General features: G+C 38.4%; 1 protein-coding gene across 1 annotated transcript; it reads right to left on the bottom strand.

Moving 5' to 3' along the window:
- Positions 1-6,733: 6,733 nt before the first annotated feature.
- Positions 6,734-18,918, bottom strand: LOC140282057 (circularly permutated Ras protein 1). The gene is made up of 18 exons (XM_072376604.1): positions 18,702-18,918; positions 16,152-16,203; positions 13,903-14,034; positions 13,731-13,817; positions 13,575-13,660; positions 13,229-13,426; positions 12,912-12,956; positions 12,692-12,781; positions 12,271-12,422; positions 12,104-12,185; positions 10,651-10,778; positions 10,374-10,458; positions 9,689-9,795; positions 9,345-9,457; positions 9,056-9,167; positions 8,738-8,878; positions 7,490-7,583; positions 6,734-7,095 (listed from the first exon to the last, which is right to left on the bottom strand). The coding sequence occupies exons 1-18, from the start codon at positions 18,900-18,902 to the stop codon at positions 6,958-6,960; spliced, it is 2,043 nt and encodes a 680-aa protein (XP_072232705.1). The 5' UTR covers positions 18,903-18,918; the 3' UTR covers positions 6,734-6,957.
- Positions 18,919-19,226: the final 308 nt, after the last annotated feature.

The following is a 19,226-nucleotide window of genomic DNA, read 5'->3' on the forward strand; positions in this document are numbered from 1 at the left end:
CGAGGCTGTCTCAGGGTGATATGTTGTGCACATGCTATAAGACAACACTCTATGCTAACCTCCACATAATAAAATGACATCAAAAACATATCTATCAACTGCAAGTTAAAAAAAAACATGTAGATTATAGCAAATCTTTATTGACAATGTAGTGACTTCAAACACCCGCTGACAACGACTACAAATTAAAAGACATGGCTGAATGTATTTGAAAATGCTAGAATTGGTTTGATTCTTTAAAAAAAAAAAGAGGATCAGATTTAGCAGGGAATTAGAATTAAGCATAACACTGGCTCATTAATTAGCACATTTTACACAGTCGCAGCAAAAGTGTCTGTAAGCTTTTTTGATTTGTTCAATTGAAGTCGTATCAGACAAAGAACTGCGTTGAGTTGAGGTGAAACTAAGCGTTAAAAGAGATTGAGCTTGTCCAGCATGTCTGTTGTCTTCTTTGTTCTCCATTTGTTGTCTTTTTGATGAAATCTGTTGCCCTTTAAAAGCTAATTGATCAAGCTACACATTGTGTTATTTCAGAGGGCAATGCGATGTTTGAAGGACTTTTAAAGGACTGCACAGAAGCTTTTTCACTTTGGTTAAATTCCCATAATCATCCACTCTGTAGTTAGTGATGCAAATAGCAACATATATGCAGTCATGAATCCCACTTAATATGGAATCTTCATATATTCAGTCAGTGTATGATCACTATCATCATTCCCCCCTGTTTGACCCTTTAAAAAGCTAATTTCCACTTGTAAAGCATTTGTAAATATCCAGTGTTGCTACTCTAAAGAGGTGAACCTTAAAACTACGTGCCAAAACTGCCCAGGAGTTCCCCCGAGGCTGAGATTCCACAGTTCTTAACTTTGGTTTCCTGCCCGACGACATGACACAACAGCGTTTAACACACTGATAACGAGATAAGGACACACCTTTTCCATAGCAAATAAAGAATCAAAAAAGAAAAAGAAGATATTACATCACAGAAAAACAAAAACAAAAAAAGACACAGGACAAGAATAAACATCCGATTAGATTTTACTGCTGGACAGAGCTCAGAGGACCAGAAAAAAACAGGATGCAGAGTAAGCTTCACTATAAGTAATAACAACTGGTTCGCTGTCTTGTTTTGTCAGTAACATTGGCAGCGTGCAGGTTCAAATTAATCAAAATAATACGCTCATGATCATTCCTTCCTCAGCTGTGTGTAGGCTGTAAATTAGAGGAGATTGAAGCTGTGGTTGATTCCTGTAATAAACCTACTACTGAAACATGTTTGGTCACTTTTTGGAAATTTCACACCAAAATCTTGGAAGTTTGCAGCCTTTCAAAATGTTCTTTGGCATCTTGCAATCCCTGGCACTGTAATATATTCCCATTACATTGCACATGTATTGATTTCTCTCATACACCACATTCAAATCCTTGGAAAACCAAACTGTATCACAGATTAACTAGAAAATTGTATTTTTTTTTGGTCTTTTTGTTTGTTCATCACACATAGTATATTAAGATATGCAGTCCTGTTCTTGTTAACTCCTGCAACATCACTCGACCTTGTCTCTTGACGTTTTTTGTAGCTTCTGAAGGTGTTTTTTGTCAGCCTCTGAAGCATGACAACAAATTCACATGTATGGCTTTGCATATGCAGGGCTCAGATGAAGGTCGGTTTAAATGACAATGGTGTTACATCCCACAACTGCGGGGTTAAAAAGCCCTGCTAAAATTGCCAAATTCTGTACTGATGCTTAAAATTATCTTGATTATCTTGGATTACCTGCATTCTTAGCCCAGTGTGAGGCAATTATTGCTGTAACAACAAATATTCTATTAATTTGTTGCTATAATTTAAAATGCAACTGAATTTTCAAAGTAATTTTTTGCTGGATATTTAACATTATAGTAAGAATGTGAAACAAATGTTATATGTTAATAATGATAAGTAATTACAGATTTAAAGTAACGAGACATTATTTTCAGCTGTTTTTAGTTCTAGTCCCTGCAGCTCTTAATAGCATAGTTGTGAATTAGAGCATCAGTACTACTCTTACATGAATGAAGTGCTCTGACTCATTGTTGGCATAGGCTATAATTATGGTAGGTATTTCACATTGTCTCATCTGTCTGTGATCGACACAGCTGTAGTAAATCTGCTTCCTGTCCCAGTATGGGGATAAGCCTCTGTTTGATTCAGCCTCCTTTTGACTGCTCGCTTTCTTATTGTGTGCAGTTGTTAGCTTGCTTTCACTGCAGGGAGATCGGTGACATTTCTCACGTTTGTCATTCCGATGCGAACGTAGCAAGATAAGCAGACTGTCAGGCAGTTTGTACACAAACACTGTGGAAAAAATTTCCCTGAACCTTGAGCTGATTCATTTCACACAAACTGTTTTCATGGAAATTTTGCTGAAACTAATTTGGCTGATTTTTATACTGATTTCTCTACCTTACGCTCGTGCTAGTGCTTGAACCACTGACCTTAACTGACCTTACGACCTATAATTATTTGTAGTTAAAAACTATTGAGTGAATTAAATACTAATATACTTCCTTCTGAGATGTCTTGAGGGGGGAAAGCCCAATATAATGAAAAAGGAGAAAAGTTGAAGAACATGTACCTCAACAATGTTCTTATCTTCAGACTTACACTAAATAACTGCACTTAGACACCTTGTTGTGGTTGTATCTGGTTATTTTGTATTGACACAAAAGATGTGACCCCAGGTAAATTTCCACCACTGTAAATATGTAACTATCGACAGATCAGCAATACCAGCAGGGCTTTTTCTCTTGTACATTCCACACCGTTGCTTCCATATTCTTTCACAACACAAACAATCCCAGCCAACTGATAACTGTTCCTGCTTTCGCATTTCCAGCATTAAGCTTCAACGCATAAGCTCGTGCCAGGACCGAACTTGTCTGCTTCAGGGTCCAGGTTCACATCGGTTGTAAACGGTACACAAAGTTCTTCGGATTAGTAAACAAATGCTGACATTTTCTTTAAAAAAAAAAATTCATTTAGGCCACTTGGGGGCAGCAGAGGTAAGTTGTGAGCACAACACTGACATTCCACCTGTCAAACTGACCAGCACTTTTGTATAAACAGCTTGTATAAAGCAGTAAAGGAGCTCCTTTTTTTCTTTTGTGGCTCTTTTTGGTCTTTACCAACCCTGAGGGAAAGTAATGCACCGGTTTAATGGGTCCAGTTTATATCATGAGAAAAATCAGACTACAGCGACACAACGATTTCTGTTTTGAATCTGCAGACCACCTCCTACAGACTAGGTCAGACAGCCTGAATATTTCATGTAGAAAATTAAAGAAACCAATCCTGAAAACTGCAGGGTAGAGCTGAACCGCCAATTTGCTTGTGCCACCTGTGAGGAACCAATGAAATGGCTAGCTGGAGACAAGTTGAGAAGTTACCCAGGGGGAAATTATTGGGCCAACGCCCAGCTGCTGGCAGCCACTCAGTTTAGTGGTTGCTGGTCATTAGCAGCTGATATTCAGCCAGAGCTGAGAGAGCAGCAACTAGCAGCCTGGACTTGTTCCAGATGGGAAGGGGTGTGGATGAGGCCTGATTAATTCAGGAGATGTCCCCTTTCTCTGAATGAGGAAAAAGGCAAAGAAAACCGAGAGGGTTTTTTTTTGTTTCTTTGTTTTACGTATCCAACACGTTTTTCTGTGTTTTGCTAAGGGGTAAGGAATTGTTTCCTGGTAACGCCAGAAAAGGAGATTTATGGACCACATTTTTTTAATGCCTAACAATAGCTGCATAGTTTTTCAATGATAAAATCCTACAAAACAGTTACTGAAAGTGAGCAATGACTGGAAACTAAAGTTCCAAAGTAAAATAGGTCAGAAGACGCCGACTGGGACAGGAGTCGAACTTGGATGTCCAGCTTGAACATTGAGTAGCTCCACCGCCAAACTCAAGTGTAGTGTTTGTTACCTGGCATATAGCATTTCTCTATGGAGTTTTCTTTTGTGTTACGGTGCATGACATCTTTAAAAGTTTCTGGAAACATTCTGGTTTCTGTCAATGTTTTCTTTTGGGCACTTTGAAGAACTGCGTCATGTAAGTTTGATGAACAGCAAAATTCCAAAGGACTTCCTCATTCTCACAGGCTTTCACACTTGCTGCATCAACAAAGTCTGCCACAGTTTCATCCTCCCAGTCTCCCCTCCTATCCCTCTGTAATGGAAAATTATATTTAGCCTTATGCTTGTGTTTAAATCACTTGTGAAACTTGGTCTTCTTTTCTCAGGCATAAGATTTTCCAATCAAACAGTTCTTTATTTCATTGTTCATTCTGTTTTGCACACTCTGCAAGGCCATCCTGCTCATCAAGGTTCTTCAAGAAGAATTTAGCCTGCATATTCTTATACATAGACATTTTTTCCTTCTCGTGGTGTTGACTGCATGCACTGAAATTGTAAGTCAGGGCTACACTCTGACACACTTGCTCTGTGTTGAAGTCTTGCTCTCTCTTGTACAAGAACTATTCAATAAACCTGCTTGGATAGTTGTTATTATTTTTTTCCACCACACTCAGTAATTTTCCACTCTAGCTGCCAGCCACGCCTCCCTAATCAGCCCAACTACATTCACCTGCAAGCTCGGCTGCAGCTTATTCCCAATCAGCCCTGCATATAAGCCTCTCCAGCATCCGTGCAGGAAACAGCACATAAACAAACAGCTTTATCAGAGGTTGAAGAAATGTTTTCTGACGAGGTTGCAGAAACATACAGGAAAGGAGCAGTAGAAACACAGTATGAAAAGTTGGCAGGTTATATATAATTATTTACACATTAAGGTTTGCAGTTGCTTGTTCCACAGTGGCTCCAATGGAAGACTGGACCACAGGGTGAACCTTTGCTTCCCATGATGAATGAGCTTTGGGTGTGGAGGACTCGCTTGTTTACCAGTTGAGGTTTTCCACTGCATGTGGGAAATACCTTACAAGACTAGATTTTTAGAGATTGTCTGACCCAGTTGTCTAGCCTTGTCCTAAGCACTTCTCTTATCCTAACTGAGCGCTCTGAGTGACTCAACAATGCATTCATCACCATCATGTTCACTATCTGCATAATTTCCATCATGAAGACACTGGCTCTTCTTGTTTGTGCCATGATTGTTCTAGCAAGAGTTTATGGTGAGTCTTAGCCCTGCTGCATAGTCCTAATAGCTGGGCTGAGTTCAGTGGCCGCTGCTTTCTGAATGTGCCATCAGAGCAGGAATGGGGAAATGCTGAGGGGACTTAACTTCAGGCCACGTGCTTTAATTAAAAACAGTTTTCTCTTAGTGATTCGGTTTCATATCCACTGCAGAAATTCTGTCTGACCAAAGGCGCACACCTTGCATCTGTGCACGGCGCTGCTGATTATCTGCACATCCAGCAGGTGATAGCAGAGGCCACACATGCGTATGGAAGAACACGGCTCGGGGATTCAGACGGTCAAACTGTAAGTTAATTTTTACACAAGCCCTTTAAATGCTATTCATGTTTTAATTAATACAACTGCCGTGTTAATTGCGTATTTGAGGAGGGTGTGTGGTTGTGGAGCTATGGTACACCTTTCAGCCACCGACACTGCGGGAAAATGTGTCAACCTATGGTGGAATCATCACTGTCTGCAGATGAATTATGGAGGTAAATCTCAGCACATTATTTGCTGATGCATGAGTATCCTGAATGATAGAGCATAAAACAATGGAGATTAACGAGAAAAAACACATCCAGTGGCATGTTACGAACACAAAAACGTGGGTTGAAGTCTGTTTTTGATAATCTGATGGTTCCGTCACTTTACAGCAGGGGTAAAGCAAGGGTTAGCAGTGATAAGAGCAGACTAAATCTATTGTTATGCTAATCTTGGAGACTTCACTTTATCTTATGTATATGAAGTTTTTAGTACAGCCCAATTTTTTTTTTTTTTTTTTTTCTGAAGAATAAAGAGCTCGAGCAATAAAACAAGTTAGTCTATTCTGAATTTAATATCAACTGGGGTATAATGTAGAGAAAGAAGTAGAATATCCCCAATAAAAAGGAAAATCCTGCTATGGAAAGTTACTGAGATTAAAGATATGTGGGAATAGTTGGATAAATTTGTTCAGGAATCTAACAATATACAATAGTCAATGTAGAAGACTGTGGCTTGTACTGCTGAGATTTGTATAATTTCACTGTATACAACATTTGTTTTTACAGTAGGTTCTGAGGAAACTGTGTTTTGAACTATTTCAAATATTTCGTCTTACCATAGCTTTAATTTTTCTAGATGTTTGGATATCTTGCTTTTATCAAAGAATGTATATGGTCGATGAAGAGCATCACCCAGTGATTCTTATAATTAGAAGTTCTTGGTTCACGTACCCCATCATTGAGAAGTTTAAAAAGACAGAAACTTTCATGCAATGGCAAAATATTTTATTTGATATCTATATATATTTTTAAAAACAAATGAAACTGTTTTCCTCTCTCTTTTCTTATGAATATGCTTCCTATAAAACAGAAATATTAAAGAGATTAGTTTGGTTTAATCTCTGCTATGATCTAATCATAGAAGCTGATTAATTCGGGATGGAGCTGTTTTTTTTCCTTTGTTTGTCCTCATTTGGGAGTTTTTTTAATTTTTTTGTTGAGGGAAAAACAACAGTAACACCAGTCCCGATCCCAAATTTTTAATTTAACATCAAACCTAAGACACGATCATAAAAGTAAAGGGGTCTGAATATTTGTACAGCATCACGTTGAAAAAGTTGTGGTCGATGAAATGATAGATCCGGGAAAAGATTTGCAATCGTATGTTTTCCCTAAAATCACAGTGAAACCTGGCAAACAATTTCCTTCACCCAGAGCAATTCAGAATAACTGAACAACACCTTCCTTCCTTCTCAGAACTTACAGTATTTGTTATAGCAGCCATTTGTGAACGGCTTATTTTTTTCATTTAAACTTCCATGGAGGCCTTTTTCTTCTTCTTCTTTGTCTTAATTTTAGTCTCAGTTGAGGTGCTGTAGTAGTTGTTGCTGGTGTTGCTGGCCCTCCTCATCTGGTACACCACCTCAGCTGCTTCATCGGACAGAATCTGCAAAGGAAACAAGACGAATCTGATAAGAAATTAAAATTTCCCTTTCATGAAAATATAGAACAGCAAGCGTTTTATACATGACCACAGGGAGGTGCTGTTGAATTCAGAGCTGCATCAAAACTTTACGCTCTTTTAATCGCTCATTACCAAACTTTCCCAACGCAGTTCTTCCCATATGTTTTAGTACATATTGCTCAATGAAAGACCAATAGGACTGAAAGCACATTATCAGATATAAGAGGAAAAAGTGACCAATAAAGTGAAAGAATCCCTTGTTGTCTTCAGTGAAGAGATCATTTCACCTCCCCCACCTCAGTTAACGCAACAAAGAACCTCAAACAATAGAGTTTATCAACAAGCTTATTTCAATATTACATGATATCATGATCACCTGGGATTCTGTTGTGATGTCATCACAGATTGTCGTCATGGCTTCCATCCAGTTACCATAGATACTCTCTTCTTTTTGGATTGGCCTTAACTTACTACAGAGCAGAAAGACACAATGCACTCAGTCCATATAGAGACAAACAAACACAGAGTCCAGCCACTTAAAACTGCGTATTTAACTTAAATTTTAAACATACTTGAACACTTTAAGCTTTAAGACCATTAGCAACCAATGCGTATATGTTCTTTTAAGACAGACACTTCTCAACAAACATGTCTCTGACCCACTGAGGTTTAACAAGTGGCAGCAAAGTCAAAGTTTGGGTAAGAAGAGTCTAATTCAATGTAACTGTACATATATAAGTATATATGTAAAGTATGACTTTTTAGGGGGACCTTATCACATTTGAATACTATATATGTGGTCGGTAAAGCAAATATAAGATGTTTAAAATGAGAATGACATGTCCTGTTATTCCAAATAAAATTGCAATATTGCCTCTCAGAGGCAGATAGCAGTAACTACAGAAAAGCTTCAGAGCGATATAAACTGTGACGCTGCAGTTTAGTCACTTGTAGGATTAGTCATCAAGAAGATTAAAAAAAATCAACTGCAGATAATCAGATCATATAATGTGTGGACGATCTAAACATCTAAGCTAAGCTAATTGTTTGGTTTTTTTTGGGTAGGATTCTCTTCAACAACCTTATGATAAGGTATAGGAAGAGGTCTTGATTATTTTGTATTAAAAATCATATACTTGAGAAGTTGTTCAATTACAGAAAAGAAGATAGAAATGATAAAAGAAGTATTATTATTATTATTACTATTATTGACCCTGATGCAATTTCTGTAAATTTTTTTTCATACATTGTAAAAACTATATGTTATGTTTCGGGTTATTTGGAGACTATTAGATATTCCAATAAACAAACTGTGTCGGAATGAGACCTGCTTTTTTGCCCATTCATTTAAAATCAAATTTCAAGAAGCATTCAGCTAGATGTTTATTTTATTGAGTCAAAATGGGTCTTATTAGTTACTAAATCTGTTGAGTGGTAATGGATCGATGCGTGATTTTGGAACGTAGTCCCACAGTGTTTGCCTAAAGTGAGCGTTCCTTTAGAGGATCCTACCGACACAAAGCGAGCAGGACCCTTACAACATGAAGAGTTAACAGCACAACGACTGATGGCACGATTATCCAGTGTTTTTAGTTCAGCATTCGAAAGGGTTCAGGATCCATACCTCACTAGATTGAGCAGGTTTTGTTGTGCTTTCAGCTGCTTCTGTGCCTCCTGCACCCGGCCCTCCATTGTTAAACTGGCACAGAGCTGAGCGCAGTGAACGCCAAGTACCGCCATGTTGAGTCTACCAACAAGAATTTGACTTCAGAAAAAGAAGACAAAAAAAAGGCAGATGAATTATCTCTGTGCAGAAGACAAAAACAGTAGATTAAGCAAATAGGACTGAGCATCTAATATAGAATTCGGTTTATGACACTGTTTTATGTACTGTACACAACTGGGTTGATACTGTTTAATATCCAGCTCAGGAGCTCCTTACCTGCTAGTTGCAACAGGTCGCTGTTCGGTAATGATGCGAGTGATTTTTTGTTGGTCTCTGGTCTTGAAGCTCAGCTGCAGTTGGAATGGAAGTGATCCTTTCTGGAGAAAAACTTTCAAGCACACAGCAATATATCACACGGAATTATAGTTAGTTTTGGGCTGCTATTATTGCTGTAAATGAACTCAAATGAATAGATAGGGGTTGTGTTCCCACAAAGTTAGTAGGAATGTGTGGTAATGACTATATGGCATACATTGTAGCATAATATGGTAAACTTTAAGCTTACCTTCTATAAAATCTGGTTTTACAGCAAATTGGAAGGTGATCTCAAGCCCCTTTGTTACATTTCCTATCTCTCTCACCAGTTTGTAATTGTTTTCATCCTCATAGGGAAAATATCTGTATAAAAAGACAGATAAGAAAGCTTAAATTGCCATAAAAGAGCCAATCTTTGCAGGCACACATACAAACAGATAGGAAAGAGACAAAAGAACTGCATGGAAAGGTGATGTTAGTAACTGAAAAAAAAGTAATTGGTATTTTGGCAATTCAAACCAAGCAAATGCCATTAATATGTTCACATACAAAACAAGCTAAATGTGCTCTTTTTTTATGTCAGTCACCACTCACACTCCATCAGAAGCAAGCAGGGTTGCTGTGACTCCTGTTGCCAGGACGTTGTCTGCGGAGACTGACTGGATCTCTGTTGCCACGGTACCGATGCTGACGATGTTCACCTGTGCAGGTGGGAGAACAAGAGCTTAGAGGAAACCACGTTTTATTAATCAAATGTATTCAGATTCTGTCATGACACATATCTTCTACACTTCACTTATCTGCCTACAGTTGGTATTGTACCATAGGTAGTAGGTAGTAATAACTGATGATTTTGAAGGAAATACATTTGCATCCTCCAAAAAGTTACTGAAATTAAACCCAAAAATGCTCCATCTTAAATTGTAATGAAGATAATTTAAATGAAACCTTTTATGGTCTTTCATGTTATATGCAGAGGAGGACTTAGACACACCACCCTACTCACAGATGTTTAAATTGGAGATGAGAAGATGAGATCATGGCATTTAAAAAAGTTAAAAAAGAAAAGTTGTGGCTGCTTGTAACCTGTTTCTCGAAATTCAACAAATACTATAAGGCACATTTGGGCAACAGGAAAGTCAAATAATTTCAAACTTTTTTTTTTTTTTTACTGCAAATTATGTTTTCATACTCCTTGACATACATTTGCATTCAGAAGTGTCTTTTGGTGCCAAAAACCGTGAATTTACTCATGTGTGTGTGTAAGTGTGCGTCTCACCTTTCCTCCAGTTGCATCAGCCAATCTTCCAATATCAACCAAGCGACAATCTGTTCCTTCAAAAGTCATTACCGATATTATGACTCTGGAAAAGGAAAAGAAAGAGGAGCTTTTCAATTTATCATTTTGTACTCATTTTATTCTACACAGTAACAAAAGCAGGCGTTGCAAGCAGGGCTTTGTAATATTAATCCAACCAAGCCAAAGATATGGTGCTTCAACATGACGTCCACACATTTAAACATTTGTTTAATGATACAGTTGTTTTTTTCCTCACCCTTTCGCCACAGCCTGCAGAGCCAGGTGTCTATAGAAATATGGAGGTTGGGTAAAGGAAGACGGAGAGGTCGTTTGCTCCATCTCACCGAGTCCGATGTTGGCTCTGCCGTCAGTGCACAAAATAACCTGCAAAACGCAAAAGATGCTCCAAAGTCTTATTGCTATTTCTGTCGGTTTTGGACAGCATAATTCTAAAGATGGGACATGGAGCAGCTTAAGTTTGACAAGCAGCTCTTTGGAATAAATAACACCACAAGGACCTTAGATCTTACGCAGACTTTTTAACAAAGCTCAGCTCGACTTAGTTTATGAAGCACTTTTCAAGTATATCCCACACATAAGGGCTTTACAGAGAAAAGGCTTAAATGGTTTTTTTTTTTTTTGGTTTTTTTTTTTTGGTTTTTTTGGTTTTTTTTTTAAAACTTAAAGATTGAAAAAAGAAAACAATTTGCAAATAGCAGTAAAATATAAAGTCAAACAAAAGAGAACCAGCATATTAAATTCAAGTAATGCACAAAAAACGAATGAGTCAAATAAAAGCTCTCTCAAAAAGCCAAGTGTTTAGCCTAGTTTTAAAGGAAGTGAGGGTTGTCAGTGTTTCGCATCCAGACTGCAAGTCAATCCAAAGGGAAGGAGCATAGAAATGAAAAGTTCTGCCTCCTATTCCAGTCCTGGAGATTCCAGGAACCACAACTTCAAAACCTGCATTTTGAGAGTGAGTCCTTGTTTTAGGGGACAATACGACCTTTTAGATGTGATGCAGCTAGGCCATTTAGGACTTTGCGTGTAATAAGCAGGATTTTATATCAAAGTCTGAGTTTTATGGGGAACCAATGTAGAGAAATGTCATTTCTCTTTGCTGCACCAGTCAGAAATCAAATCACAGCCTTTTGGATCAACTGAAAAATTCTACAGGAGTTATTTGGATGCCCAGCTAGGACCATAACTACTTTATGTAGTAAATGTATGGAGAACTTTCTCAGCACCACTTTGCGGAAGGCCACTCTTGATTTAAGTTATATTACATAGTTTAATATGCTAATTAAAAGCTGGTATAAAGATAAATGCACATTTCATACCGCAGTAAGTAGAGCAGCAAGCAAATAAAAGAAGAAAGTTTTTCTGCCTGAAACTACACAACTAGGTTATATATCTACATGACCTTTCTGCATGTCAAACATCCCAGCCTCACAAGTTTCACTTTCTCTCACTGTAAAACCTTTCAAAAAGACACCAGCATGTTTCTCTGTTCATACTTTGCCAGCATGAACAGAAACATGTACATGCTGGAATGATAATTTAGAAAGGAGTAAAACACCAAAATCTGATTTTAAAAAAATTAGCCAAAAACAGATTAAACAAAAAGAGGAAATTAATCAGAAAAACAACATTGAGAAGATTTATGATCAATCAATCAATGTCTAAGTATTTTCTTTAAAGTCCTCACTCACCTTTGAGCCAGGGTATCTTGACGCCATAGCAACGGAAGCTAAAGTTGCCGGACCAAGAGATGTAGCCCCATTTTCCCTGAGACTGAAAATGTGGAAATATCAACCACAGTCGTTCGGAGCATAAAGAGCAATTGTAACCACAGAGGACGCACATACACATCACTTACTCTTTAACTTTCTGGATCAGTTGGTTGTACGTCTCAGCGATGCAGTGAGGGATGCTGTAAGTCGCCGCTTGTTGCCATATATGGTCGTGGTCGACCAACGCCCAGTCCCTGAGAGTGAGAGGAGTACCAGTACCGTCACCGTATATCACAACCTGTAAAATGGAATTAAAATGAAATGATATTTTTCAGGAGCTGCTCTGTTGTTGAGATTGTATCCTGATGGATAATGAGGCAGACTGTAAATCTAGATGGAATAATTCAGTATTCTTCTCTTAATTACAAATAATACATAAGAAGATGAAATTTACAAAAATGAGACAAAAGAATGGCTAGACTTGATCTCTGCATTAAAATCAAACAAAGAAGCTAACTAGAATGGAAATCTATAAGATTATTCTCTTCCGTGCTTTAGTGCTGCTACCTCATCATTGAATGTCACCAGTGCCACCCTCCTGTGAGGCGACTGTTGCAGCATATACGTTAGCGTCCTCTGCAAGGCACCCTGAATACCCTGTAAGAACATAAAACAACAGTAGCAGTCCTTCATAACATCTGGTTTTAATACCACCACAAGTCAACCATGTAAATGTTTCACAGACTTTGAGTCACCGATTTGAATGTCGTGCAACATCAATTCTCACCTCTAGTCTGGATATGTGTACTGTGGAGCCACTGTCTGATGCAATCTGAAGGTCAAAAGGGATAAAAACATAAACACCAATACATTCATGTGAGGACACAAAGGTTATTATGACTGGTGCTGGTAATACAAAGGGTTTGTCTGTACGGGTTTTTACTGCAACAGTAAAATCAGAGTCATAGTTGCCCTTTTTTCTTTAGAATGGGTTCTTCAAGGTATCATATTTGTAATTTTCCAGAGCCTTTTTTTGACTATAAAGTTTTGGTACATTTACTGAAGTAAGACATCTGGATATGTCTGACACTTCTATTCACACACCTCTGTTGTGACACTCATGCTGCCAGAAATGTCCACACAGAAAACGACCAGCGTGTCCTCCAGGTTCTGATAGTCGTCCTCGCTCACGTTCGGCAGATAAAGGTCGTCGCTGCGCACACCTGCGCGCTGACCGACGCAAACTCGAGCCAAACTGTTGTCTACACTGTTTTCACGTCCACAGAATTCACATAGCCACGCCTGCAAAAGAGAGGAGGCTTTCAGAATTTTGTTTTACTGCTTATCTGTTTTAATGTTTGTGACACTGACATGGAAAAGAGTCACAGCTGAAGTAAAGGAAAAATGCAAAAAAAAAACAAGGCTGCGTATGAACTAAGTCACCACTTACATCCTTCTGTATAGAACTGAGACATGACAACGCAGCACTGCATTTCCCACAAATTTCTGGTCTCTGGTAGGTTTTCATACTTTCATCTGGAAAGAAAAGACATGAACAGTATACACAAACCAAACAACCTTTGTTTTTGTCAGTGTGTGTCCTCACCTTGGCTGATGTCGACCAGTTTTCCGACGCTGAGGGAAACAACGTTGACGTTTGCGTTCAACCTGCTTTCCCCCTCCATCTTGTCAACTGATAAAATACAACAACCACCTGAAGAAGTCTAATACTGCTTATAAGTTTGAACCTGCTGGAATAAAGGGCTAATAGTACTCACGTCTGGGGGGAACAGGAGGGGGCAGGGAGGGAGGGATGAATGGAGGCTGAATGGAAGAAAGAGGTGGGAGAGGAAGGGACGTAGGCCGAGGTTTCCTAAAACTTCGAGGAGGCAGCGGTGGAGGAGATGAACCTGATGAGACAAACACATGACACCTTCAATGATGTAAGATCAGTAGATAAAGATTGCAATATGAAGTGGGTGATTTGTCTCAAATTACGCCTCAGTTTGAACTCTTCACATACAGATGCTTGGTCAGGAGCCCGCTGTGTCAGTTGTGAATGCAAAGGGTACCCCCCAAAGCATCACTTTTGGATGTAAAGTGTCCTGAGCTGTGGTAACATATTAATGGATTTCACACAACGTACTACATAGAGGTGTTCAAAGCAAAAAGCATCCAAACTAAGACGAACAGTAGTTTCATGTACACTTAAGTTGGGCTATGGGTTAGAGTTTGACATGGCTATTTACTGGACCACTTTGTCCCACAAAGCACGGGACCAAAGAATGTCAGATTCCGTGATGCTGTGTGAGAAAATGTTCTAGACATTCTGCCGCCTGTAACTTTCACTGAGGGAGATAATTGTACATGTAAGAATAGGCAATTTCACTGCACAATTGTTGTCTTTAAGTTACTTTAATGGTAATTTTCACAATTTCTGACATGTTTAGCAGTCTGACAACAAGAAAAATATGTGAATGGGGGCAGATTTACTGGGAATTTGGTTCCATTAACATATACTTAACCCTCACATTTTTATAAAAAGATGAAAAAAGTCGATACTTTGGAGCATGTGCGGAGCCACTAGGCCCATTTGAGTTTAGTTGAGCATATACAACCAGGAATGATTACATCTTCAACTGCATTATCTGGGTGTGTCAGAGCAGTTTTGAGAAGCTTGATTTAATCCAATATAGGTTGTGCTAACATGTTTACATTTATTATAAAGTCCAGTACAATAAGTGGAAACAATAAGTGTCTTTGGATGCAAAGAGGTAAAAACTGCATGAAAAACAAACCTGATGCTTGAAATATAGCTTGATAAAAGTGGCTGTCATTAAATGACAGGAAAGCTTTTTAGTTGGTTTCTTTAAAATCTGTGATCAAATGGGAAGATTCAGCTTTGCTATCTGTTATTCATTATCCAGATATTACACAGGAAGTCCAGATATACTGGCTGTTGCTCACAGAAGCTAAGTCAGCATACATTAGCTGGTTTCTAATAAGTGGCAAACACCAGCTGCTTATCTATTTAGCATGTTTGTGAAAGATCCGACAACCACAAGTCATTATTCTATTCCGTTTATGCAAGTTGATTCTGTCACAGTGCTTAAATCGAGACAACATGCATTAAATTCTGATACATATCAGATGTGATAGCACGAACACAACACCACCGACTGCTACACTGTCGAACAGAAAAACAATGTCTCCCCAGAAATCTGTTGATGCGTGCAGATCTCAACGATATCATCCACCTGCTTGCAGAGTGGAGACACGATGTGGTATGTCCTCCTTTTCTGGGTTTTGAAAAAGAACAGCAGCAGTAACACGGGGTGCAGTTTTTTTTTTTTCAAAGTCAATTGCAAAAAAAATAAAATAAACGACTTGTAGCCCTTTTTTTTAACAGCATGGCTTTTCTTCTTGTGTAATTGAATTGATCTGACTGTGTGGACTTTCCCATGTTGAGCTGCTGCCTTTGTATCTCCTACGCTGTGTCTGTCTTGCATGTGCAAGTATGCCCACACACACACTCGCAGACATATTGCCTCTCAAATATGCTTTCCTGTTATTTTACTGCAATACTCTTGAGAATGTAATGAACACTTGAGGCAGAAAGGCAACAGTTTAAAAAACACTGTACTTCTATGCACACATGTGAAGCAGAAAGGTACCTTCTGTAAATCTAACTAAACAAGTAATCACATTGAATTGACTTTTTTTTGGTTTTATGGCCAAGCAATTAGTTTACTGTTTGCCACTTATCTAAAGCAAGCTAAATAGAGGCAGAAGTTGACATACTGACACTCAAACTAAGGGGATACACTTGGTGAAAAGCGATTACTAACAAGGTTTTGAATCTAAGCTGAACTGGGTGATCTTTATAGACCAGATGAGCAAGCTATTCCACAGTTTGGGGAGAAGACGCAGGCCTCACTTTCAAAATGTCCTCTGAAATCCTGTAGCTATGATAATATTTGTTGCTGTGGCATTTTGGACACATGACATTCCAAAGAAAACGACTCACCTGTTCTATACGGCCTCCAGTTACATACAACATGACTGCAGGCGAACTCCATCTGAAACACATGAGGAGAATGGAAAGAATATATTAAAAAAAACTTCAAATAGAAAGCTATTTGGTGGACTGTTTCTTTTTTTTACTTTTTTCTTACAAACTTGGGAGGCAGATGGGGCTAAGTGATCAGTTTGGATCTAATAACAGGGACAATAAAGAGATTTTTAGCATAGGAGGGTGAAATAAGATAAGTAATGACAGTCACAGATCAGCTTCCTGGTATTGCCTTCATGTTGTCACTACAGCAACCAGGGTGCTGATTATGTTATTTTTCTAGTCGACAGGTGGCTGAGTAAAACCATGAATGCGGGAGCAGCCACATTTCCTGTTTGAGCAAATGTGAGAGAACATAATAATAGCCTAATGAGGGCAACAGAAAGAAGTCAGATCAACACGTATGATAAAGTAGGAGAGTAGCTGAAGTACACATGATAGAAGCAGTTGAAAACCTGACGTACAATGAAAACACTTGTATCATTTAAAGGTCACATTCTTTTTAAACGGCATTGGTCATAAAATGTGTTGCAGATACAGACCAACAATTGACTGACAAAGGGTGCAAACCTGCATCTCATAGGTCTAACTAACAAGAGAAAGAGAAAAGAAAAACAGCTCTATCAGGCTGAATAAGGTGCTCCACCACATGAGTGATGCAAGACTCAAAGAATATCCTTCACTTGATGGATAATACTCTTTTCATGCTGTTGTTTACAAACTAAATATCCTCTATTCCTGGCAACAATTTAGTCTTCCGTCAAAGTTTCCCTGTTTAAAGCGATGAGGATGTGCTGATCATTCTCATGACCTTTTAGAAGAGAGTGGAGCAGCGTTTATGTTCGGTTCATATTTGGATTTTGGACTTTTTACTTAAAATGCAGCGTGAAGGCAGTTGATGGTGAGTTGTTCATTGCAAGTTGCTGAGCTGTTGATACCACACTCAAAGATTGGAATTTAAAGCATTCACCAAGTCTGATTATCTTTCCAGAAAACGCACCACATTATACACACGCAGCATTTTATTTTCAGTTCTTTTTCTACATTTGATGCTCCCCTACTGTTTTTTATTGAAAAGCCACATTCAAATTTTTGGTACTGGGTTGTTCAAGCCACATTCAAGCCACAGATGATGCAGCTGACTGATTCAGTCAGACAGCTGACTTTGCACCACTGATAACACAGAAGCACGACAGGGAAATCATTCTGCAATTCTGCAAAAATCTTTATTGTACTTGTACTTAATTACCTGCCTTGAACTTCTACAACGTGCAACAAGAAATATCAGCCGAGATGTGAATAATAGCTCACCATTTTCTAAAATAGCACTATGACTCTCATGTCTGAACACAGACTAAAACCATCACCGGCGGTCGGCAAACTTAACTCAGCACAAGGATTAGAAACTAGTTAATGCAACTCGCTTAATCTGTGTACAAACTGGAGAGTAAAAATCTCCGGAGTGTTACTTTCAGTCACAACTAAGCTAATCCATGTAGCCAGCTGAAGCCGGTCGACTGACACTAAAGTGTTGGCACCTGAATGTGGTAAAAGCTCATCGGAAATGAGCTAATTTAATACTTTTTGTTGTTGTTTAATCAGTTTTGTATCATCTGGGCACAATTTGACATAGGCTCATTTATGAGATGAGCATGAGTGGTGACTTCATTTTGAGTAAAGTATAGAATTGCTTTACTGTCATCATGAAGACTTGAGTCGATGGCGTCCTTCAAAGCGTATCTGAACAAAACGACATCCTTTGGCAGGCAAGAGCTGGGCCATTATTGGGCCAAACTACATGATGCAAACTGGGAGCTGTCTCTCTCTTTCTCCAGTCTCATTGTTATGCTGAGCTAATCATGTCCTGACTATAAATATATTTATTTAATGTACTGGCACAATGCAGTAATGTTGCACATCAAGCATAGTCATAGTTAAACTACATCTTATTACAATAGATGTCATAATACAGTCTGTGAGTCCTTCCAAATAACGATAATAATATGTGATTCGTATCCTTGAGATTTAAGCAAGAAAGCAAGTGATTCTCTGATGGAAATAATGAAAGTCTTCCCCGAAAACCTACAACTATTGGCTTTGGTATTGTGTTTTCAGTCATTTTTTTCAGACACAACCAACAGCAGGTGTCACGAAGAAGTTTCACTCTTTGTATACGTCAATGTCGGTTGAACATCTGTTGTGTTGCTGCTGCTCAGCCGGAGAACATTTGTCAAAACACGAGTTACTTTTTTTTTTTTTTTTTACTGAATTCACATTCAGAAAGGGGCATGTTTGCAAGAAAATAGGAAAAGTGAGTGAATATTTGAATGCTTTATAAACGGACCAGTTTCCATAGAGCTTCCTTCACAAACAACACCCCATTTAAAAACAATGTGGTTTTACCCTCATACATAAAGATGTAATAGATGATTCTTACCACAACAGCTCATTGTAGGGAACACACACACTTGCAACATATTCCAAATACAACATAAAAAGATCTACCTTTTGCGGCGGTCTGCGTGCAGTGGTCTTGATAAAACTGAAAGCAAGCGAAGCAAGTTTGAGATGTATGTGTGAATGTGGGCGTGCTCGAAGTCTGAGAAATGACACTTTGTGTGCGTCAGGAAGCAAGTGCAGGGCTGAAGGCTGATAGAAAGAAATGACAGTTAAAAGGAAAGGAGGGAGACTTGAAACTTGTTTCATGTTATAATAATTTTAAAAAAATTTAATTATTGCCAATGAGTCAAGTTGTTGGCTCTCTCTATTAAAATATATGGAGAAAACACACGTCAAAATGCTGCAGAAAAAACCCCAACCCAAACATTATTGAATTATATATTATTTTATTAGTAAAAATCAACAAAAAAAAATAGATCAGAAAGAAATAGAAATGATGATATAATATATTTGATTAAGGAGCAATCCAGCTACTTCACACACTAATTAGCCACATGTCATAAGGAGTAAAGTCTGCAGTGAAAACAGTCAATTGCCAAGGTCAAGTCTCAGAAAATTACCCCGGTGGCG

The sequence above is a fragment of the Leuresthes tenuis genome, unplaced genomic scaffold (assembly GCF_036924035.1).
Source record: "Leuresthes tenuis unplaced genomic scaffold, fLeuTen1.0.hap1 SCAF_22, whole genome shotgun sequence".
In the NCBI taxonomy this organism is placed as follows: domain Eukaryota; kingdom Metazoa; phylum Chordata; class Actinopteri; order Atheriniformes; family Atherinopsidae; genus Leuresthes; species Leuresthes tenuis.